The sequence below is a fragment of the Clinocottus analis genome, unplaced genomic scaffold (genome assembly GCF_023055335.1).
Source record: "Clinocottus analis isolate CAN_PGR_092001 unplaced genomic scaffold, fCliAna1.0.p SCAF_15, whole genome shotgun sequence".
NCBI classification, from domain to species: domain Eukaryota; kingdom Metazoa; phylum Chordata; class Actinopteri; order Perciformes; family Cottidae; genus Clinocottus; species Clinocottus analis.
In genome coordinates this window covers 17,917,383-17,942,775 of record NW_027175876.1, presented here as the reverse complement: position 1 = coordinate 17,942,775, position 25,393 = coordinate 17,917,383, and the positions used below count along the sequence as shown (strand labels likewise).

The following is a 25,393-nucleotide window of genomic DNA, read 5'->3' as shown; positions in this document are numbered from 1 at the left end:
GTGTCATGCTGGATTGTTCAAAAAGCGCTCTGACGCCAGCCTGGTCCACGCTGACAGGAGGCGGAGACGTCCCTAAAGGATCATTTCCTCAGGCGAAAGAAAAAGTTTCCTGAGAACAAAAATTCATTTCAATGACACACAACCTTGTTACATGATTCACTCTGAATTCCAGTGATCCACCAAGAGCCACCGACCCAGCAGGTTTTCTGACTAGATGAAGAGTAACACGTGCGTCTGTACCTTTGGAGTTTAAGGACTGAACGCTATCCTCAACCGTGATCGAATAGACATTCTTATTATTGGTGCTTTTCAGTCGGTCTGTCACCAGAGTGACAGACGTGATGTGACTCGATGATGATCCTCCTCTTGACACAGTTGCTCCGGCATTTCTTAATTACTAAGGTTGGGTTAAAATGCAGAGACCAAGAATGTCATGAATGTAAAATATGCAATATGATGTTTGTGAAATGTCCAGCTGTGGGACTAATGAAAGATTGTTGTTATTATTATAGCACACTGATGTTTTGAAGCCTTGAGTTCGGCTCTCGCTATCTGTTTTTTTGTTAACGACCAAACGCTGAATAAGACATTATGAACTGAACGCCAACTGTGATCGTTTTAGACGTATCAACTCCCAGACAACGCTGTGGCGGAGACCTTTCTTTATTATCTTTATTCATATACATTCATCATATTACATATTGTATACACATGACACGTATGCTGTAGACATGCTTGGTAATCACTAAGGAGCAGTGTGCAGCCTCGTGAAGCAGCGAGCAGCAACATGGGTTCAGTGTCTTGCTCAAGGACGCCTCCGCATGCAAACTCCGGGGAGGCTGGGGATCGAACCGGCGGCCTTCTGGTTTAAGGACGACCATTCAAGCATAACCTGGTTTCTTTGACTCTGATTGGACCACACTTAATAAATAAACATCATGCTGAAGACTTGAAACTAGCAGCCGAGACCTTAAAGGTTGTAGAGGCTGCAGCAACAGTAAGGTAACGTTTACCCAGCATGCAGTTCGGCGTTGTAATTTTATGAATGTACAATAATTTGTGTTACAAACTGTTGTGTCGTGGTGTTTTCCTCTCTTAAGGAGCGTTAGTTGGGGGTTAATTAAAGCTGCTCTCTCACCTGTGAGATGTAAACATTCAGAGATATCAGATATCTGTCATTTCAGTTATGCGCCACAGGTATGGTGGTAAATAAAAGATTCATGCCGTATGGCCGGTTCCTTACGGTTCCGGTACGTTCCTTTACTTGATGTTTTCATTCTTGAGGTTTTAACAAGTGAATGCTGTTTAAGTAAACAATACTGATATATTTAAAGTGGCAGAACATGTGACATTAATTAGTCCAACTTAAATAAATGTATTGTTTGGAATACACACAACGTATATTTCACTTGAAATAATTTAGTTGTTTGAAATAGTAATTTGAAGTAGTCTATACTAGTCAAAAGTAAATGTTTAAGTTCTCCTTACTCATTATTTTGAGTTACTTAAACTCAAGTGTAAGTACAGTACACTAAATAAACATGTGTTAGTACAACACACAATACAAAGTCAACTTTTCTTGCCTGTAAAAACTTCCTTTACTTGATTTTTTTAAGGCAATTGCTTTGCAGGTTTTTTTTTTAAGTAATCAGATTTGACAGTGCAGGTTCACATGGTGGTCGTGTCTGGATTATCATCATTATTATTCTATGTATCCGCTGTTGCTGTTCTTGACTTTGTTGAGTGTTTAGCTCGCAGTGATGGAGCTACAAGCTGATTGGCTGAAGCTGAGCGGCGTGAACCAGCTGGTGCGTACGGTTTCAACATGTCCTGGATGTAGAGTACCAATGTTTTGAAGCGGCCTCCAAGCGTGGAGGAACTTCAGGAGGTTAAAGACGAGCTGCTGCGTTCTGCATGAGCTGTGTGGTGTACGGGTCATGTCTTTTTTTGTTATTATTAAATAGTTATTATGTTATTATGTCGGTCAATGAACACTTCCTCAATGGGTGGACCTCTAAAACCTCTCCTAATAACAGTAATAGATGCTTCCAAGCCTGGCACTGCCCTGCAGTCTTTCTACTGGAGACCAGCACATTAACAAGGGTTGGCTCTGCACAACCAGTTCTGAGTTGGAACAACAGGATCAGATTGAGTCAGGTTCGCTAAGCTAAGCTAAGCTAAAGACACAAGGTCACGGCACAGCGTCACATCGTCAGAAAAAAATCGAATTGGGGTTTTTCGTCGGGCACGAACGCTGTTTTCCCGACCACAAGTCCTGTGTTTGTTTGACCTTTTCCACGATACGTCGACCTCAACGATCCGACAAGGGAACGCAGAGAAAGCAGAGACCCTGGCATCCATCCTGCAACGCTACGAGTCACACCACAGTGGGGGAAACAAACGCACCTCCACCTGACAGTGATGATGATGGGAACATGATAACACAACTGTCGATGAGCTGACAATAAGAAGCACACGACACAGACGGCTCATGAACTGGATGAATGGACCAGAGTCAGCCGGCGGCTGGAGCTCCAGTCTGCAGACGGGCTTCCCCGGGCCGCTCGTCTGATCATCTTGAGTTGTGGATCTGCTGGCGTTCAGGGCTGAGTTAAGTGTTGAGAATGTTTGGGCTCGGCTTCGTGTGTTTCCCGGCAGCCTTAATAGTTTTAGGCGTAATTGCTTTGCGAGATACTTAAATCCTTCTGAGACACCCTGCGCCCTTTGTTCGTTCTCATGAGCAGAACAAAAGGGATTCCCCTGTACATCAACGTCTGTCTTTGACACAATGGATTTATTCAGGATTAAAGCTGAGTCATTGTCTGTGTCGTGGTGCTTTGTGTTATCAACTTACTTTAACTTTCTTTTTAACTTCCTGCTCATGTGACTTTAAGAATTTTCTCTCATGAACTGTTTAGGTGAGGAAAATGTTTTTGTTAATAACCCATTATCCTTATCTTTATTTCTCATAAAGACACGCAGGGAACATAAAGCATAGCTGATACGATCAGTCAGGGAAGCTGAGGGGATAATTCAAACCTGTTGAGCTACTTAGCGTCCCGTATTGTATTTCAGGAAGTGAGCAGCGCAGCGTGTTTCCTGTCGCTCCTCCTGCGTGTTGACAGCCTCCACACGGCTCGCGGGCTCCAGTGCTAACGTGTGATCCCTGAACGCAGGACTGGATACAGACCACGAGCGAGCGAGAGAGAGAGAGATAGAGAGAGAGAGAGAGAGAGAGAGAGAGAGGATGGTAAGAAGCAACTCTAACATGTCTGTGGAAAATATGTTTTTAAAGGAATAATCTCTCTGGTTGCTTAGAGGCAGTTTGACCTTTGTGTAGAAATCTTTGCCACGGTGTCTTTTCAACAAGCAGCAGCTGTGAAAAAGTGTGTGTGTGTGTGTGTGTGTGTGTGTGTGTGTGTGTGTGTGTGTGTGTGTGTGTGTGTGTGTGTGTGTGTGTGTGGAGTGGTTTTCCCTGCTGCACATTTACTGTGTTTTCTGTGAAGTTATTAGTAATAGTAGTTATTATTATTCAGTAATGTTGGTTTAGTGTTTCTAACGATGCACTAACAAAACTAAATATTAATCATACGCAATTATTCCTTGACATTAAAGAGGGTCAAAAGAATTCAAAAGAATTAGTCTTCAGTGGTCAACGTGTGTTTCTGAAAGCTGAAATATATATGTGTATATATATTATTAATAGCTGTGGAGTTATTGTCACAGTTTGGATCAAATATTAATTTGACAGAAGCAAAGCTGTCATTTTAATGCCATTTAAACTCATATTCTTAATATTCTCAGTGTAGCAGTGTGGTAGAATCACGGCCACATGGATCAGGAACCTGCTGGACCTGATGGTTGGTGCTGTGCATTGATTAAGCTTGAGAGAATAACTGAAGTCCGTTGGGACGATTGTGGGAAAGGACGTAAATTGGAGAAGTGAGGTGAAGGCATGTGTTTGCAGATAGATGCAGAATCCTAATATCGAGGATACGAGACAGATTAAAGGCCTGCAGGATGAGGGGAAGCCATGTGAAGGCCTCGCTTTGATACCGCGGTGAAGAGTCGCCTGGTCCAAGGTCCTCCTGCTCACAGGGGTCAGGGGTCGTCCCGCAACCTGAAGGAAGTCTGTTGGTCTCCACATAGTTCACATGTGGAAGTGTCGCTGAGCAAGACCCCGAACCCATCGCTGCTCTCAGGGCAGCACACTGCTCCTGAGCCAACGACGGGTCAACTGCAGGGAAGAACTTCATTATTATTATTATTATTATTATTATTAACAACTGGAGCGATGCCCCTGGAGCTTTGGCTGTAGTCTAGAGCCCTCGGGCTACTGTAACTCTGGCAGAGCTGCTTGTCATCCAGAATTGCGATTGTTCTTCTTGCTCTAGATCTTTGGCTCCCCGTGTGAATGTGTGTCACTTCTTCTGCCTCGTCCCAGAACCTGGAGTACTGGTCCAACAAGGGCTCTGGTTGTGTCGGCGTCAGGCTGTCCGTTGTGCGTTATAGTCTTTGACGAACATTTCCTTACTCGGAGATCAGATTTCTTGAGTGGAAATGTAAAGTTGAAGTCAACAAAACGTGCTACACATGACTGAAAAATGACAACAAGCAGGAGTGAGAACTCTGAACGTCTCGCTCGCTGTTGAGTTAACTATTCAGCCAAAACCACATAAAACTGCAGCATCTTTTGTGCATTTGGTTTTGTTCTGGTGGATGTAGAATTGAGGACGTCTCGACAGGATTTCTGAGAGACTTTTAATTCACAGACTTTTGAATGAAGGGACAACATGCTTCTTTGTTCAGTGCTTAAAGCAGCTGCTGTCACCTGAGAGCCAACCAGTGCTCCGTGGCGTCCATAATGACCTGTCACTGCGAGGCTTTGTGTCATCACTCACTTCAGCCAGACAAGCACACTAAAGTGCCCAGAGACCTTTTTCCCACCCTTGACGACCGGCTTGCTCTCCTTTTCCCTCAAAGGACACATTTAGTATTTAGACCAACAGTGAAAAGCAAGAAACATATAAAAACATGATATCATAATCATTGTCTAGAACAACCGTCGCTACCTAAGAGACAACGTGTGTGTGGAGCCGCAAACGCTACTTGATATCACAGCTCATAAAGTTTTATATATAGTCATATTATAAATACAAAAACTATCATTTGTTGTATTTATGAAACGACACAACAATTCCTGACACTGTATTGCTATTTTACCTGTAATGACAATATGAAAGTCTTATGAAGAGCAAAGTAAAAAGTACATAGACATGTTTATTGTGTCACGGTCATGGCTTTTGGCTTTGGTTTCCTGTTTTATTTTGAAAGGGTTGGGGTCTCTATCTCTGGTGTCCTCTGATCTCTTCACTCGATGCCCCAAACGCGATCCTCCTGCGTCTCATCACCTGCACCTCGCGAGTGCATCAAACCCTTTTGTCTCCGCATGGAGGCAGTAACAAAGACTGGGGTTGTATTTTATCCAAGAAGGAATAGAAACAATAGAAAAGCAGCAATAGAAACAGACACACATCAAGACCGTGGCAACTTTCCAGTAGAGAAAGAAACCTGCAGGTGTTGACCGGCCCCGTACCTGTGGCTCATGAGGTCGAGTCAGGTCCTCGTCCTGTAACCACCAGGTGGGAGGTTCAGTACCTGAGTTTCAGATCGAGCACCGAAGGACGGACATGTTTTTACGAGCTGCTCATGGGAACCGGCAGCAGGAGTCTGGAGACTGAATCTGCTGCTCGCTCTTCTGCAGCGAGACGTTTCTGTAAGCGTGTTCGTTCTGGACGAGTCTTTCAAGATCAAATCTTTTGTTGTTTCATAGTTTACTGCCACATTTCAGGCATACAGGTTAGCCGGCATCGTTGGCAGTAAAAGCAATTTAATTGCGGGATCAAAACGTATCTGCAAATTAGGATTGGCGACCTGCAGGAAAGCTGCTCGACAGCAACGCAACAGGATGTCACGCACATTGTTATTAAAAAATATTCAAACATTTTTGGATTGTCATTGACACTGTACCACCTCAAACTCCAAGATGAGAGGAGTTCCCTTTGGAAGATTGTCCAGTCAGCAAAAAAAAAATATAAATGCGTATTTTTGGAACTTTTTATTTTGTGGTTCGAGTCGTCCTCGACATCAAATAAACAACATGATGAAGCAAACAGCAAATAATCAAAACGGTAGCATTTAGTGTCGGTAGTCTAAATGTGAGTATAAACTCTAATCCTCCCGCTCCCATTTTAAGTCCCAGCATGCCCCATTCAGACAATCTTTTGGCATAAAATACGTATTTTTTCCATGTTTGAACCGAACGACACAGTGTTTTGACTGGAACTCCTTCCTAACAGACAAGTCTTTGTTTCATTGTGATTTCTGTTGCAGATTCTGATTCTTCAGGTCCTAATCTTTCCATAAAGGTGTTTTATTGACGCTCCAGGAGGCTTTTTTGGGGATTCTGGCTCATATCATGCTGGGTTTCCTTAATTATGATCAAAATATCTTTTAAAAGTGTTTTTTTTTTTGCAGATATACATTTTTTTTCTCCCAAGACTTTGCTGATCAAATACAATAAACACAAATATTGGAGTTGACGACTCAAACAGGGACAAAGAGGTCGAGAGACAAAAATGGTTCCACAGTTAAAACAAAGAAAAAGTACATTAACACTTTAAATGTGGGGTCCTATTGAAAATGCACACATGATTAAATTGTTAAGTTATTCTTCTAAATATCTGCATTTCTCATCCCGCTCAGTTGTGACCAGCTCACCGTTCTGCACCTTAAACACGATGAACCTTCCGCTGACGAGCCGACCAGCCTCACGACAGCTCGTGGAGCCGCAGCCAGCATGCAGACGGTCTGTCCAGTGCAGTTAAGGTCAACTGGAGGTGGACAACTCATTTAAGGGTGTGTGTTGCGGTCAACAATGCAAGGTGTGTTTTTAATGTCTCTTAAAAATGCATCGCTGCTTCCTGGTTTCACCCAAATACCAAGAAACATGAAGCCACCTCAAGCTCTCTGGCGTAGGACAGTGAATGATGTTGTTTCCTCTACTGAAAGCAATCAATGAGCACTTATGGTGATTTATAATCAAAATTATGAGATGATTATAATTAATCATAGAAAAAGAGTCTTATGCTTACAACTATGGGAATTATGATGCAGTATAAAAACCATGCAGAACCCACACAGAATACACTTGTTTCACTGAGTTCAGGAGTATTTTTATACTTTATACCCCACTGCACTGCATTACTACAATAACATGGTGCCATAAACATATCATAAAGCCTTATAGACATGTGGCATCCCAGGAAGTGTTACTGATGAGGAGTGTTGGCTGCTCCCTGACTGCTGGCCCCACATGGTCCTCAGGGTTTGGGGCTCGAGCTGAAGTCCCTCTGGCTCTTGCAGGGGGATGTGACTCCAGCAGAGAGAAAGCCGCCTCACGCCCACGGACTGTGCCACAATGCAACACAATGCAACACAATGCAACACAATGCAACACATGACAACACATGACAACACCCATGCACTTAATTGTCCACGATCAGGATTACTGTAAATGACGCTCCAGCAGGTTTCAGGACTCGCCCACGCAGACGCTCCAGCAAACAAACAACAACAACAACAACAACAACGTCATGTTCACTGATGTAAATAACAGAGCGAACGACCGTCAGCTCTCAGTCTCAACTTTAAACCCTCAAGTCATGATTCATAAATTCCTTGACTTGTATTAGTTGTGTGGCTTGGAGATCCATATCTCTTTGTCTGGTTGAACAATGGGAACAATGAGCTGCACCTGTGAAACCGTCTCCATGACAACAGCAGACACGGGATCCTCTAGAGACCTAAAAACATTTTATTCAGGACGGCGCTTTGACTTCGTGGTAGTTCATCGTCAGACCTGTTTTATTATGGGTTGCTACTATGTTTGTATTTGTTTTACTGTATATTGGCTCTGTGGCACTCTGAGTTTAACATGAAATGCATTATTATTATTATTATTATTATTATTATTATTATTATTATTATTTTTAGTGGTCATTAGCTGAATTGAATCCTTACACTGTAACAAGATTATTGTAGATTTTACAGTCACTTGCTCGCTTGCTGTACTTCACAGTCACAGTTTACAGCAAATCACTGTATTCATGTTCATTCTGTAAATTAATTATTACATACTGGAAAATGAAGATGCAGTTTTTTCAACAAAAGTCATTCATTTTAATATTTCAACATTTTAAACGAATTTAACATTCTGTTTTTAGTTTGTAAAACATTGTAAGCGACAACATTTTAATGGTAAGTGAGAAGATGATCTTTGTGTGGTCTGGAAGCTCACGTGGCGGCTAGCAGGAGAGTCCACACGGAGCTAGCCTTAGCTAACAAACAGCAACACACACACACACACACACACACACACACACACACACACACATACAGGAACGATTCTAATTCCTTCACAGCAGCATTCACGTTGATGACTTTTGACCATGATGCATTGCAGGTGTACAGCAGCCTGCAGGCGTCTACAGTAGAATGAGGCCAGGACACCGAAATATTACTGAGAAAACTACAGAAACTTGTCACCGTTACTTATCCTTGTTTTATTCTGTCCCTTCTCAAAAGGAATGGCATTACCTAATAGCGGCTGGATCGTCATTGCCCTTCTACTGACAGCTGTTGTTTTGGAAACAGGGAGGTTCTCAGCTCACGTCTCACCGGTACGTCCGCTGCTGAACGGAAAATATGGGATCAGAGGTTTTGATTATTAACACAAAGCTCTGCTTCCTCAGGTGCACAACCAAGAAGAACACTTTGTATCCAGGGAGAAAAGAGCCGGTGAGTGCCGTTCATGAACAGGATGCAATGTGACATGGAGATTGGGAAGTACACTTATTTGCTTTATAAATCATTTTTAGATGAGAAGATTCATAAATACAACTATAATGTTTGTATAATGTGATGTTTTTTTGCATTTGAAGCTACATCCAGGTGATTAGATGGCTTCTAATAAGATTATCTTTCATGGCAAAGTTGATATGGAGCCAATGTTTTAGTGGTCTGTGTAGAGCTTGTTTCTGCTGCCCCTTTGTGGTTAGAAACAGCATTGCAGGTAAAGAAAAAAGACCATGCAGACACTCACAGCATGTCAAAAAACAGGATAAAATGCATGGAAAATGACATTACCTGTAAATATGTCAGGTTTATAGTAAACTGACCCAACTGCTTTCACTCCTGTGGTGAAAAAGACACGATTCCTCACCGGCTTCCCACCCGAACCACAGCGGGTTCCTGTCGGATGAGCAGACACCTTTCAGATGCTCGGGAAATGTGCGTGCCGCTTCAAAACATGTGCCTGTCTGGTGATTTGATGAATGCCAGACGGGTATTTGCTTTTGAAGCTCTCACTGATGAATACACTCAGATTGCACATGAGCCCTGTGGTCGTAGAAACAGTGTGTGTGATATGTGAAGGTCCAGAGGACACAAAGTCAAGTTTGACCTCAAGCCGCCGTGTCTAAACCGCCTGCCGTGGTCTCTGGACAGCGGTAAGTCCTGAACCCCTACGAGACCTGAACCCTAAATCCGGCTGTTTGTTTTTCCTCCAGCGGCGTCGGCTCCAATTGAGTACGATGTGGACGTGGAGCTGAACATTACTGACATCGAGTTGGTGCTCTACCTTAAAAGCCTCCTTGCCGGCGGCGCCGTCACCATGGGCTTGAGTCCCATTGTGAACGTCACGCACATCAACATCACCACAGGTGAGACCGCAGCTTCCTCTGGTGGGACACGCCGCAGGAGGACTGCTGGTGTGATCAATGTGCAGTGTTCGCTGACACAGAGACGACTTCCATTCAATCCACTCCGGGTGGATTCCACATTGCTATTTTCTTTCATGAAGCCATTTTCATATTGAACCCCAGCTGGTGTCTGCATTACAGCTCAATGTATTAGCTGACATATTACTCCAGATATCTGGGAGAGGTGCTGAAGCAGATGAAGTCATTAAACAGTCTTTAAACGTTATTAATGAGTTACAAACTTGGACTTTCCCTCTTTCCAAAGCAGCGAGGGGCATGGAGTTTACTTTAGCACTGGTTAAAGATTTATGAACTGAGAAGAAAACTAATCACTGTGTGTAATAAAAAAGTCAAAAATGTTAAACATTTATTTTAAGCCAAACTATTCAGTTTTTTTTTTTTTTTTGTAAAGCCCAAATCACAAATTATCCTCAGAGGGCTTTACAGTTTGTACACATACGACATCCTCTGTTGACCCTGATGGGACGAGAAGGGGAAGAAGCCTCCAGGAGAGGAGGATCCTCCATCCGGATGAAGAGTGAACAACGTAATAGAGTTACAGCTAGGGTTGCAAAATTCCGGGAATATTCAAAGTTGGAAACTTTCCATGGGAATAAACGGGAATTAACAGAAATAAACTGGAAATTTTTGGGTAATTTAACTGTATTGACCTCGTCATAAGCAGACATAAATGCAAACATTGATAATACAACTTTTAAAAATTACATTTTTGACCTTTTTGACATTTTGTGAGTCGAACTTTATTCTTTCATCAAACAACGCAAACATGAACGTTAAATAAAAAAAAGGTGTATTCCGCATGATCACCACCCGCCAACACAAATATCTTTCTTTAGTGTTTTTCCTGAATCCTTTCAGGTCTAAATGCTTTCTTCCTGGACCTACATGAACTAGTTCAGTTCATAGTCCATAATTCAACATGTTGAACTAAGTTCACAGCTCCAACAAATGAACTAGTTCAGTTATTTTCTTCAATATGTTGCAGCTGTAATGTAAATCTCTGGCTGCAGTACCGCTCTTGGCCTCTACACAACTCGGCGCTCTCACACTTGCCAAAGGGCTGAAACGTTCAGACGCAACACTGATGACAGAAACGTCAACAACAACAGAACGTTTTATGTTTATGTTTCTGCAGACGATGTTCAACCAGCTGCATTCAGGGTCCAGCTGAGCTCAGCGTTCAGAGTCTTGTTCTCAACTACATTTAACTTCCCTGTTATATGCTTTTGAGAAAAACTTAGGCATTTCTTTTTTTCAAAATTCCCCAAATTCCCGAGCCAAAATTCCCGTGGAAACTTTCCGCCCCTTTGTTACCCAAGTTACAACACATTCCATGCGTGGTGTTTTACTGAACCTAACCAAGTGCTTTGGTTGTATAAGTAATAAATACGTAATGTTGTTACCTGTTGGTTTTGGTTGCAATATACTCAGTTTGAAAAATGCAACCGAAATCCATGAGAAAGTGGAGGGGTATCGGTTCTGCGCTCTCCAGTTTACTAAACCTGTTTCCTGGTTTGTCCTTTTCCCGCACAAACGATAAATAAAATGAATATAAGCGCTAATTTAGCTTTTTCCTTTTGCAGCCATGATGGTTTACTTGATTCAAAGTGTTTTTTTTTGTCCACTCGTTTACAGTATTGCTCTGCACTAAAAAGAAGAAAACAAACTTTTATTTTGTAAGGGCAAAGTCACATCTGCCATAATATTAAAATTCACAATAACAGTAAGAAACTAGAAAATTTCGCAAGAAATTTTGAAAGTGTGGCTACTACTGCCGTAAGACGTCGCAATATATAGCTTTTGTTTCTGACGCCCGTCTCTCCTCCAAAGCACTTGAGTTGGTTTGTGTGTTAAACTGATTGGCTGATATGAAGCACCTGTGTGCTGCCGTCGTCATGGTGACCAAGTGAGCGCCAGCAGACTGATTAGAGGCAGACTGGACTGTGGACTTAAGGAAATAAACTACTGAACGTCCTGAACACACACAAACGTATATGAAATATCATATGACCTTATTAATGATCACAGTGTTGACAACTACACAATATAAAACACACGTAAACGTCTTTGTGTGTGTGTGTTTGTGTGTGTGTGTTTGTGTGTCTGTGTGTGTGTGTTTGTGTATATGTTTGTTTGTGTGTGTGTATGTGTGTCTGTGTGTCTGTGTGTGTGAGACAAACAGACAGAGAGACAGAAGTCATCTGTGTTGTGTGTGCGTGTGTAAGTGTCTGCGTGTCTGTTAAACTGCCCTAACGAGAACACCTGTGGGTCGTTAGATCAAAGGTTGCCATGGTGATGACTTCAAAGGGACTTCCTTACGCTGAGCTTAATAGACCTAAATACTGTGGAACTCCTTTCAAACTATTTAAAAAAATGGTACTTTAAAAGCCACTATTGCTTCGATATCGCATATTGAGCGTTAGGAAGACCTGATGAACAGATACTGTGACTGGCGAGTCTGTACGATAAAACATGTGTCTGTACGGGCGATTTACAAATCAGGTACGAGCTTCAGGGGAGACGTGGTTTTGGAGGGAGATTTAACATGGTGGCGGATGGCAGAGCGAGGTGGACTTGCTCTCACATTCAGTCCGATTTCAAGACGTCTGAGTCCGTTGGATTCCTATCGACCGCAGTTTATGACAGAAGACAAGATTTCCAACATTTCTATCCAACAATGGTGTATGAAGAGTGAACATTGTGGGAGTAAAGACAAAATACGTTTGTTTTTTTTAACAGTTTCTGTCGCTTCTTCTCACTCTGTTAATTGGCGCGCCACCCTCTACGAACGTTTCGTGAAATTTTTTTTATGTTTTTTGCATTTTTCGGGAAAACGTACGGGCGAATCTCTTAGAAAAGTCATAGCTCACGATTCCCGCGCAAACCGCACGTTTCGATGTAATTTTTGCGCATGTGCTGGCAACGCTCTGGGAGGAGTAGTGGTTTGACTATAAGAAGAATAATAATAATAACTAGAAAATTTCGCAAGAAATTTTGAAAGTGTGGCTACTACTGCCGTAAGACGTCGCAATATATAGCTTTTGTTTCTGACGCCCGTCTCTCCTCCAAAGCACTTGAGTTGGTTTGTGTGTTAAACTGATTGGCTGATATGAAGCACCTGTGTGCTGCCGTCGTCATGGTGACCAAGTGAGCGCCAGCAGACTGATTAGAGGCAGACTGGACTGTGGACTTAAGGAAATAAACTACTGAACGTCCTGAACACACACAAACGTATATGAAATATCATATGACCTTATTAATGATCACAGTGTTGACAACTACACAATATAAAACACACGTAAATGTCTTTGTGTGTGTGTGTTTGTGTGTGTGTGTTTGTGTGTCTGTGTGTGTTTGTGTATGTGTTTGTTTGTTTGTGTGTGTGTCTGTGTGTCTGTGTGTGTGAGACAAACAGACAGAGAGACAGAAGTCATCTGTGTTGTGTGTGCGTGTGTAAGTGTCTGCGTGTCTGTTAAACTGCCCTAACGAGAACACCTGTGGGTCGCTAGATCAAAGGTTGCCATGGTGATGACTTCAAAGGGACTTCCTTACGCTGAGCTTAATAGACCTAAATACTGTGGAACTCCTTTCAAACTATTTAAAAAAAATGGTACTTTAAAAGCCACTATTGCTTCGATATCGCATATTGAGCGTTAGGAAGACCTGATGAACAGATACTGTGACTGGCGAGTCTGTACGATAAAACATGTGTCTGTACGGGCGATTTACAAATCAGGTACGAGCTTCAGGGGAGACGTGGTTTTGGAGGGAGATTTAACATGGCGGCGGATGGCAGAGCGAGGTGGACTTTCTCTCACATTCAGTCCGATTTCAAGACGTCTGAGTCTGTTGGATTCCTATCGACCGCAGTTTATGACAGAAGACAATATTTCCAACGTTTCTATCCAACAATGGTGTATGAAGAGTGAACATTGTGGGAGTAAAGACAAAATAAGTTTTATTTTTTTAACAGTTTCTGTCGCTTCTTCTCACTCTGTTAATTGGCGCGCCACCCTCTACGAACGTTTCGTGAAATTTTTTTTATGTTTTTTGCATTTTTCGGGAAAACGTACGGGCGAATCTCTTAGAAAAGTCATACCTCACGATTCCCGCGCAAACCGCACGTTTCGATGTAATTTTTGCGCATGTGCTGGCAACGCTCTGGGAGGAGTAGTGGTTTGACTATAAGAAGAATAATAATAATAATAACTAGAAAATTTCGCAAGAAATTTTGAAAGTGTGGCTACTACTGCCGTAAGACGTCGCAATATATAGCTTTTGTTTATGACGCCCGTCTCTCCTCCAAAGCACTTGAGTTGGTTTGTGTGTTAAACTGATTGGCTGATATGAAGCACCTGTGTGCTGCCGTCGTCATGGTGACCAAGTGAGCGCCAGCAGACTGATTAGAGGCAGACTGGACTGTGGACTTAAGGAAATAAACTACTGAACGTCCTGAACACACACAAACGTATATGAAATATCATATGACCTTATTAATGATCACAGTGTTGACAACTACACAATATAAAACACACGTAAACGTCTTTGTGTGTGTATGTATGTGTGTCTGTGTGTCTGTGTGTGTGAGACAAACAGACAGAGAGACAGAAGTCATCTGTGTTGTGTGTGTGTGTGTATGTGTTTGTTTGTTTGTGTGTGTGTATGTGTTTGTTTGTTTGTGTGTGTGTATGTGTGTCTGTGTGTGTGTGAGACAAACAGACAGAGAGACAGAAGTCATCTGTGTTGTGTGTGCGTGTGTAAGTGTCTGCGTGTCTGTTAAACTGCCCTAACGAGAACACCTGTGGGTCGCTAGAGCAAAGGTTGCCATGGTGATGACTTCAAAGGGACTTCCTTACGCTGAGCTTAATAGACCTAAATACTGTGGAACTCCTTTCAAACTATTTAAAAAAAATGGTACTTTAAAAGCCACTATTGCTTCGATATCGCATATTGAGCGTTAGGAAGACCTGATGAACAGATACTGTGACTGGCGAGTCTGTACGATAAAACATGTGTCTGTACGGGCGATTTACAAATCAGGTACGAGCTTCAGGGGAGACGTGGTTTTGGAGGGAGATTTAACATGGCGGCGGATGGCAGAGCGAGGTGGACCTGCTCTCACATTCAGTCCGATTTCAAGACGTCTGAGTCTGTTGGATTCCTATCGACCGCAGTTTATGACAGAAGACAAGATTTCCAACGTTTCTATCCAACAATGGTGTATGAAGAGTGAACATTGTGGGAGTAAAGACAAAATACGTTTTATTTTTTTAGCAGTTTCTGTCGCTTCTTCTCACTCTGTTAATTGGTGCGCCACCCTCTACGAACATTTCGTGAAATTTTTTTGACAGTTTTTGACGTTTTTTGCATTTTTCGGGAAAACGGCCGGGCGAATCTCTTAGAAAAGTCATACCTCACGATTCCCGCGCAAACCGCACGTTTCGATGTATTTTTTACGCATGTGCTGGCAACGCTCTGGGAGGAGTAGTGGTTTGACTATAAGAAGAATAATAATAATAAGCCCGCAGGAGAACATGAAGTGTGCTTGCAGCATGGGGTCTATGACCCCATGCGGCTGAAGCCACACTTAATAAGCCCGCAGGAGAACATGAAGTGTGCTTCCAGCATGGGGTCTATGACCCCATGCGGCTGAAGCCACACTTAATAAGCCCGCAGGAGAACATGAAGTGTGCTTCCAGCATGGGGTCTCTGACCCCATGCGGCTGAAGCCACACTTAAAAAACAAAACATGATATAAGCTGCTCCCACACTTGAAATTCATTGTGTTTTGTCTCCAGTTTGCTCTCCGAGCAGCGGTGGTTACCAGTGCAGATGTGAGGACCAGTATCGTTGGCCATGTGACCACTGTGTCACATACGGGACCTGTGGCAACGTCACTGAGGACACATGTGGATGCATCAACACTGTTCCTCCTGACGGACAATACTGCCAGCCTGCTGATCAGCTCAGTAAGCTGTTCACCATCCATGACGGAAAAACACATGTTTACTGCCTACAGTAAAACCATTGTATGCTTGTGCATTAGTTCTTATTCAGCAATGTCTCTTTCTTTTCCCTGACAGACTTCCTCCCCTGTAATGTTTCAACAACCTCTACACCACCAACAAGTAAGACTGTAAAGAACACAGTAATCCTATTAGTCACCGCTCAGGTCAGAAATAATGCAACACAATGCCTCTTTCTGTCTCTGCAGCTCCTCCAGTCCTCTATGAATACGTGATCTCTGTTGAGCTGAACACCACAGATGCTGCTGTCATAGAACGACTGAGGAGCATCTCTTACCCAGTCATCACTGACGACATCCAAGTCTCTGACCTAAATATATCTACAGGTGAGAATAATGCTTTTCAGAGGTCCAGAGAGAAGAACTTAAGGGGAGCTATTAGTTGACATGGAACATATTAATACATATGTTTTCTTTCACGTAAAATCACTAGAAAATAAGATTTGATTTATTTATTACATTAGAATGAGTCCAGGAAATACTATATATATATATATATATATATATATATATATATATATATATATATATATATATATATATATATATATATTGAATTCACAGTTGGATTTCACTTGTCTGGGGTCAAAGGAAAAAGCAAAGATCGTATTAACTAGAAAATGTCGCAATACATTTTGAAAGTGTGGCTACTACTGCCGTAAGAAGTCGCAATATATAAGTTTTTTATGACGCTGTTTCTCCCTAAAAGACTTCAGTTGGTTTGTGTGTTAAACTGATTGGCTCATATGAAGCACCTGTGTGCTCTCGTCATCATGGTGACTGAAGACTGAGTGAGAGCCAGCAGACTGATTGGAGGCAGACTGGACTGTGGATTTAAGGAAACAAGCCTATCAAACTACTGAATCTGATTTTTTTTTAAACTACATGAATCATGAGAGAGGTAATACTTTTGTGAACGTTTAGGTAAATGTTTGTGGTATGTTTGTTTTGCTTGTAAAGATTTTAATGTGAGCATTAGCTCGGGCTGGGCGGTATGGCCAAAAATTAATTTCACGGTATTTTGTAAGTTTGTGAAGGTTTCACAGTATGGCATGCTGTAGTGGCTCGCAACAGGCCAGCAGCTGTTTGTAGGTTGGTTCACAGGGTGTGTTATGAAGCTTAACCTGGAGGAACTTAGGAGCCAGGGGAATGTAAGTATGAATTTTTAACATGCCCTCTTAAGCAAGCAGCTAAATACAACATTCACAGTCAGAAATGGTGATGAAGCGGTCTGAACTACTTATGTGTCAGGGATAAAACTTTAGTTATGTTTAAAAAAAAATAATTATACCACCGAACTGCATACTGGGTAAAACCCGATCACTCAGTCGCACAGGAAGAGACAGAAATGTCTCCTGTGCGACTGAGTTGGCTTTACCCAGCATGCATTTTGGCGGTGTAAGTCTTTTCAAAACCGCGAGTCAAGTTCTATTCTTGATAAATAAGTAGCTCCAACCGCTAAGCTCTAAGCCCTGGACTAAAAATGTTATATGTTGCTCTCGACAAAGAGGTGGGTATAGAAAATTCATAGCTGACTGTAATAATGTGCGTGGGTGGTTGTTGTCCTGCAGACCCACATAGACACACAGTCAGTTAGCTTAGTATAAAACAAAGCTAACTTCATGCACACAATCAAATTAACTTATCTGTCTCTCTGACCCCATGCAGCTGAAGTCAAACTTATTTTAATGTGTTTGGCATGCATCATTTATCAAGTTCCATGAAAAGGTTATAAGCAAATGTTATATTGATTTAGTGAATTATTCACATTTGATGTGTGCAACATATTTGACAAAATGAGCCATAACTTCAAAAGGAAGCACTTGCTAATCATGACACTCAATGACATCATCAGATGACTCTGACTGGCAAAATGTCAAGAGAGCTTTGAAAAGTGTTCCACACGCACATGTTTTACACAATTTATATGCTTGTCTCCAGTTTGCTCTCCGAGCAGCGGTGGTTACCAGTGCAGATGTGAGGACCAGTATCGTTGGCCATGTGACCACTGTGTCACATACGGGACCTGTGGCAACGTCACTGAGGACACATGTGGATGCATCAACACTGTTCCTGCTGATGGACAATACTGCCAGCCTGCTGATCAGCTCAGTAAGTTGGTCTGTCGTCGTTACTGCTCCCAAGCCAGAATATGTGTCTCATTGTAGAAACCATTTTTCAACACTGCACAGCGCTCATACTGATGTTGCAGCTGATAACATGCTCCCTGAAAGCAGAGTCATCATGGTAGCAGAGTGCCCACCCTCCCATTCCTACCAAGTTAAAACTGTTCTGTCTAAACTACGACGGTAAAGGCTTGGGCTGTCGTGGCTGACATGCATCTTAAGTGTCCCGTGGTGGTTGGGTACAATTGAGTGTGAGCTGTACAGGTGGTTTGGCCAGCATCAGTTGTGTTACATGAGTGGCACAAGACTGTTGTGAAGAGGGAGCCGAGTCAAAAGGCAAAACTATCAATTTGCCAGTCCGTGTACGTTCTGACCTTCGCCTATGGCCATGAGCATTGCCTCGTGATCGAAAGAATAAGCATCTTTCGTATTGTAGCTTGACTCAAATTTTTGAGATAGGGTGAGGAGCTGGACAGCCATCTGAGGTTGTGAGGGCATCTGATCCGGATGCTTTCTGGGCCCCTCCCTTTTGACAGTTTTCCAGGCAACGCCAACTGGCAAGAGGCTCCTGGGTAGACCCAGAACACCCTGGAGGGATGATGTATCTCGCCTGGTATGGAAACGCCTTGGAGTTCCCCAGGGAGTGTTGCTGGGGAGAGGGACGTCTAGAATACCGTCCTAAGCCTGCTGCCTATGTGACTTGGGCCCGGATAAGTGGATGACGATGGATGGATGGACAAATGCATCAAAGAAAATAGTGATTCATCAAACAAATATCGCTTCCAAATTGCCGTTTTTTTTATCTAGTATATTATTGAATTGCCTTTGCAACAAAAATGACAGTAAAAATGGTCAGGTATGTTATTGCATGCTCTTTTCTTGAATGTGAATTGTGTCGCAATAGTTTGGCAATTATTAGAACTCACCAGAGTTTGCACGCGCATCAGGCCTGGTAAAAACAGATGTATGATATATTCGTCTTATTTGTGTAAAAAATAAATGGCTCTGTAGCGCCCCCTGGTTTAAAGCTTTTTGATATTTCATTAAGTTGAAAAGATAACAACGAATTAACCTATCAGGGGGTGTCTTGTTTTTCAATGCTCATAATATTGAAACTATTTGAACAAATGACTCCAAATTTGTTGTATATGTGCACATTGCATCTCCTAACATGCATTATATCTTTTGTGCGATTTAAACACTAGGGGGAGCTACAGTAATGCGGCCAAATGGCATCAGATTTACATGTAATTTACATGACCTGGTCTAGCCTTCACACAGAGAAACATGATGCACGTCTATGTTCACATTGTCGTAGCGCCACCGACTGGCCAAAGACATTAAACAAGCTCTTGTAACTCCACTGGACTTCCTCCAATCTGCCCCAAACTGGTTGTGCTCGCTAAAAGTCATGACCTGAGGATACTGACTAGCCTTTTTTTCACTCACAGTCAAAGTGCCGCCTACTGGCGAAAGGAAATCAGCATGAGGAACAAACAGCATCATATTTACGTGACAATTACACAACGTGGTCGAAGCTTCACGTAGAGAGACATGATGCACGTTGTTGAGCGTGTCGTCTAGCGGCACACGGCAAATGCGGGAACTATTGAAGTATTTGCAAAGCTTTATTTGTAAATGTATTTTCCTCAAATTAAAGATTACAACACTTTTTTAATTCTATATGCGGAAAGATGTCGCAATTCATCAGAAATTCCCTGAACAGGGATGTTATGTGTACAGATTGTAAAGCCCTCTTAGGAAAATTGTGTATTTGTGATTTTGGGCGATACAAAATAAACTGAATTGAATAAGTACACTGCTGTATTTGCATCTACTCATCAGTGACTCCTCTCTCTCTTCTTGCTTTCAGACTCCACGGTGTGTTCTAAGACAACAACTAAACCACCAACAAGTAAGACTGAGAAGACAGTATTCAACTTAAGACAAGCGCAAACGTATTTAGAAATAAGATTTAGGTGACACTTTTCTGACAATGATTGTTAAAATGGTCTATTCAGATTTAACAGTTGCTACAACAAGTGTAGGGTATTCTTACTTTTACAATCTTACCATGTACAAACGTTTGACTGTTCAATGTATTTGTGTATGTTTTTGTGTGTAGCTACACCTATCGTCAACACTACAACGCCTATTGTCAACACTACAACGCCTATCGTCAACACTACAACGCCTATTGTCAACACTACAACACCTATTGTCAACACTACAACACCTATCGTCAACACTACAACGCCTATTGTCAACACTACAACGCCTATTGTCAACACTACAACACCCCCAATGCCAACAAGTGAGTGCTACTAATCAATCTTTACATTACCCTTCCTCGTTATAACAAGGCAGCTATTGTCTTCAATGGTTTTATTCTGCAGGTTAACATACGTGATAATGAAATGGTAGTTAAATATGTGTACGGGTCAAATTCAGTAAAACCTCAGAGTCAATACTTCAGAGTCAATAGTTCATGCTGCAACACATCAGAGCACTACATCACACATAACTACACCAACTCAAGTTACCATGAAGTTGTTAGATACAAAGCATTGGCAACACCCTCCTGGTTAACATTTGCTTTAAACCATTAAGGTCTTTCCTGACTTGAAAGACGTTTTCTTTAAACATACAACATTATATTGATTTTTCAGACTCAACAACAATTAATAGATCAGATGTTAACACTTCAAGGGTTTCCACACCATCAACAACAATGTGTTCTTCATGCTTATAACATGGTAGTTACACCTTGGTATTTGATATTTAAACTATGCATTACTTAAAGTGCAATATGAAGGTTGTAAAGGCAACTGATTCGGGCTAGAAGAAAAGTTAGTGTGGGGAAATTATTGTTTAAGCATAAAAACAACAAATCCAGACTTGAATACTTTGTGTTGTCAGTATTAACACATTGGTGTGTTTTTGTTTTTGCAGATTCAACGCCAACTGCTACACCAACACCAACAGCTAATGTCACCAGTAGGTATTTAGAGATAACCGATAGGATAACTCATTCCTGGATGACATTTGTTCAAATACTTTGTGTAAGATATTTTCACTTCAAGGATTCCACTTCAGTTAAATATACTAAATAAAATCATATTTTCAGATTCCACAACAGCAGTAACCACAATATCTACAACAATTACAACGAGTCACTGTGGGGAAATTATTGATTAAGTATAAAAACAACAAATCCAGACTTGGATAATTGTTATTTTCAGTATTAACACAATAACACAAAATGTTCTTTTAAGTTGCACCTATTGTCAACACTACAACGCCCACAATGCCAACACAGTAATCCTATTATTCACTGCTCAGGCCAGAAACAGGTCAGAAAGGTCAGAAATAATGCAACACAATCCCTCTTTCTGTCTCTGCAGCTCCTCCAGTCCTCTATGAATACGTGATCTCTGTTGAGCTGAACACCACAGATGCTGCTGTCATAGAACGACTGAGGAGCATCTCTTACCCAGTCATCACTGACGACATCCAAGTCTCTGACCTAAATATATCTACAGGTGAGAATAATGCTTTTCAGAGGTCCAGAGAGAAGAACTTAAGGGGAGCTATTAGTTGACATGGAACATATTAATACATATGTTTTCTTTCACGTAAAATCACTGGAAAATAAGATTTGATTCATTTATCACATTAGAATGAGTCCAGGAAATATTATACACACACACACACACACTAGGTTTATAAAACTGTATGTTTTAAAAGTGTTCCACACGCACATGTTTTACACAATTTATATGTTTTGTCTCCAGTTTGCTCTCCGAGCAGCGGTGGTTACCAGTGCAGATGTGAGGACCAGTATCGTTGGCCATGTGACCACTGTGTCACATACGGGACCTGTGGCAACGTCACTGAGGACACATGTGGATGCATCAACACTGTTCCTCCTGACGGACAATACTGCCAGCCTGCTGATCAGCTCAGTAAGCTGTTCACCATCCATGACGGAAAAACACATGTTTACTGCCTACAGTAAAACCATTGTATGCTTGTGCATTAGTTCTTATTCAGCAATGTCTCTTTCTTATCCCTGACAGACTTCCTCCCCTGTAATGTTTCAACAACCTCTACACCACCAAGTAAGTGTCATGGTGATGCAAGGCTGGACCCAAAAGCAAACACACATAGCAGGATAAAACAATGATATTTATTTTCAAGCTAGAGAGAAGTGGGAATCTTGCTGGTGTCCTCTGCGGGCTGGTTGGGGAAAGGCTGGGCAGTTCTCCCAGGGAGTTTCAGGGGAGCTGAGAGGCTGGGAAAGCACAAGTTACGCACAAGACGAAACTGAAATCCAAAGAGGCCGTGGCAGTCGTTCCGGGTGTGTGAACTGACGATCTGGCGAGGCGTGGAGAGAGAGCTGGGGTGATATACTGTGAGGCTGATGAGGGAAACGGGTTGCAGGTGTGTTGGTAAATTGGCAGCAGGAAGGGAAGGCCACACCCAGGCAGACACACCCACACAGGGCAAACTGGGAGCAACAAGAAAACACAGAGGGAAAACAGGCAGGATAACAGAAGGGGAGAGGAGCACAGCAGGGACCGTCAGGCTTATCTGGATGGGTTCGATGAAACTCCCTGACCAACTCCGGATCCGGAATGAAGGACCGAGGAACCCACTGTCGCTCCTCTGGGCCGTATCCCTCCCAGTCTACCAGATACTGGTACCCTCTGGACGTACGTCCAAGAGCTGCCGGACAGAGAAAGCTGGATGGTCCTCGACCACCTGGGCGGGAGGCGGGGGATCGGAAGGAGGGCAGAGGGGGCTGGAAGAAACTGGTTTTATTTGCGAGAAGTGAAACGTGGGGTGGATCTTCCTCATAATGCGGGGTAATCTTAGCCTGAGCGCAGTTGGATTGATTATTCGCTCAATGACAAAAGGGCCAATGTAACGGGGTGACAGTTTCTTAGAGTCGGTCTTCAGCGGGATATTCTTTGAAGAAAGCCAAACACTCTGACCTGGTTTGTATGCTGGGGCTGGGGTCCGGCGGCGGTTAGCAATGTGCCGGTTGCTGTCGGAAGAGCATAGTAGTGCAGCGCGGGTCTCTCTCCAGACCTTATGGCAGCGGCGGAGGTGCATTTGCACCGAAGGGACAGCCAACTGACTGTTGCGCCAAGAGCACGGCAGAACAACCTCCAAACCTGCGAGACAACTGGGCTCCCAGGTTGGAGACCATGTCCAGGGGAATGCCATGGAGGCGGAAAACATGGCTCACTAAAACGTCTCACTAAACGGCTCACTAAAACAGTCTGACGGGCAGTGGGAAGCTCAGGGAGGGCCACAAAATGAACAGCTTTAGAAAAACGGTCGACGATGGTGAGTATGACTGCGTTACCTTGAGATGGGGGGAGACCAGTTACAAAGTCTAGAGCAATGTGGGACCAGGGACGGAACGGGAAGTGGACGTAGCAACCCAGCTGGTGGCCGATGAGAGGTCTTTCCTCGTGCACAGACCGTGCACGTAGCAACATAGGCCCGGGTGTCGGTTTCCATGGCTGACCACCAGAAATGTCGTTTCAGAAGGGACCTGATACGATTCATCCCCGGATGGCAGGCAAAGCAGGAGGTGTGCACCCACTGGAGAACCTGAGACCGGACAGAGTTAGGGACATAAAGACAGTTTGAAGGACAGTTACCTGGGTCGGGCTGTGTCTGTTGAGCCTCCCTGACCATGAATTCGATCTCCCAAGTAACTGCCGCTACCACACGGGTAGGCGGAAGGATGGAGTTTTGGCTGGGTGAAGAATTCACCGAGACATAGAGGCGAGAGAGAGCATCAGGCTTTGTGTTTCTAGAGCCGGGCCAATAGGTAAGGGTGAAATTAAAGTGGCCAAAAAACAATGCCCAGCGGGCTTGACGGGAATTGAGGCGCTTGGCTGACTGGATATACGCCAAGTTCTTGTGGTCGGTCCAAACCACAAAAGATTGATCTACTCCCACCAGCCAGTGCTTCCACTCCAACGCAAGCTTGACCACGAGTAACTCCCTGTTGCCAACGTCGTACTTACGTTCGACTGGGGAGAGGCAACGGGAGAAAAAAGGCACAGGGATGGAGTTCCTGGTCAGATGTTGAGCGTTGCGAAAGGACTACCCCCACTCCACTGTCTGAAGCATCCACCTCCACAAAGAACTGTCGAGAGGAATCGGGCTGAATCAGGATGGGAGCTGAGGTGAAGCTACCCTTTAGGTCGGAGGAAGCAGACTCCACCTCAGGGGTCCAAGCGAAGGGGATGGAGGTGGACGTGAGTCTGGTTAGGGGAGCTGCAACCCTGCTGTAGTTTCTGATGAACCGCCGATGGAAATTTGTGAAGCCCAGGAAGCGCTGTAGCTGCTTTCGGTTGGAGGGACGTGGCCACTCTGTCACTGCCTTAATTTTTCTGGGACGGCCCTTCCCCGCCCACTCTCGATGATGTACCCCAGAAAGCTGACTGAACCTGCATGGAACTTGCATTTTTCTGCCTTGACGAACAGACAGTTCTCCAACAGTTTCTGGAGGACCTGGCGGACATGGGAGATATGGTTGGACATGTTCTGGGAGAAAATAAGGATGGTGTCCAAGAAAACAAAGACGAAACGATAGAGGAAGTCTCTTAGCACATCAGTAACCAAGGCTTGAAAAACAGGTCAGAAAGGTCAGAAATAATGCAACACAATCCCTCTTTCTGTCTCTGCAGCTCCTCCAGTCCTCTATGAATACGTGATCTCTATTAAGCTGAACATCACAGATGCTGCTGTCATAGAACGACTGAGGAGCATCTCTTACCCAGTCATCACTGCCGACGTCCAAGTCTCTGACCTAAATATATCTACAGGTGAGAATAATGCTTTTTAGAGGTCCAGAGAGAAGTTAAGGGGAGCTAATAGTTGACATGGAACATATGAATACATATGTTTTCTTTCATGTAAAATCACTAGAAAATAAGATTTGATTTATTTATTTAAGATCACAATTTGTAAAATACTATATATATATATATATATATATATATATATATATATATATATATATATATATATATATATATATATATATATATATATATAGTATTTTACAACTTGTGATCTTTTTATTACACATTGAATTCACAGTTGGATTTCAAATCACTTGTCTGGGGTCAAAGGAAAAAGCAAAGATCGTATTAACTAGAAAATTTTATAATACATTTTGAAAGTGTGGCTACTACTGCCGTAAGAAGTCGCAAAATACAACTTTTGTTTATTATGCTTTCTATCCCCAAAAATACAGTTGGTTTGTGTGTTAAACTGATTGGCTCATATGAAGCACCTGTGTGTTCTCGTCATCATGGTGACCGAGGACTGAGTGGGAGCCAGCAGACTGATTAGAGGCAGACTGGACTGTG

General features: G+C 42.8%; 2 protein-coding genes across 2 annotated transcripts in view; both read left to right on the top strand.

Moving 5' to 3' along the window:
* tnfrsf21 (tumor necrosis factor receptor superfamily, member 21) overlaps window positions 1-4,519 on the top strand; it is a 41,521-nt gene extending 37,002 nt beyond the window's left edge. The window contains exon 7 of the mRNA XM_068577567.1: window positions 4,445-4,519. Within this exon, the coding sequence (XP_068433668.1) occupies window positions 4,445-4,519 (75 nt within the window). The remainder of the gene's footprint in view (window positions 1-4,444) is intronic.
* A 2,286-nt stretch (window positions 4,520-6,805) lies between these two features.
* The window catches only part of LOC137785486 (adhesion G protein-coupled receptor F5-like), a 30,851-nt gene continuing 12,263 nt past the window's right edge, over window positions 6,806-25,393 (top strand). Inside the window, exons 1-12 of the mRNA XM_068576763.1 lie at window positions 6,806-6,944; window positions 8,647-8,741; window positions 8,814-8,859; window positions 9,630-9,782; window positions 15,641-15,811; window positions 15,926-15,970; window positions 16,057-16,194; window positions 17,809-17,979; window positions 21,398-21,535; window positions 21,788-21,958; window positions 22,073-22,114; window positions 24,707-24,844. Coding sequence (XP_068432864.1) covers window positions 6,938-6,944; window positions 8,647-8,741; window positions 8,814-8,859; window positions 9,630-9,782; window positions 15,641-15,811; window positions 15,926-15,970; window positions 16,057-16,194; window positions 17,809-17,979; window positions 21,398-21,535; window positions 21,788-21,958; window positions 22,073-22,114; window positions 24,707-24,844 — 1,315 coding nt within the window. The 5' untranslated portion in view covers window positions 6,806-6,937. The remainder of the gene's footprint in view (window positions 6,945-8,646; window positions 8,742-8,813; window positions 8,860-9,629; window positions 9,783-15,640; window positions 15,812-15,925; window positions 15,971-16,056; window positions 16,195-17,808; window positions 17,980-21,397; window positions 21,536-21,787; window positions 21,959-22,072; window positions 22,115-24,706; window positions 24,845-25,393) is intronic.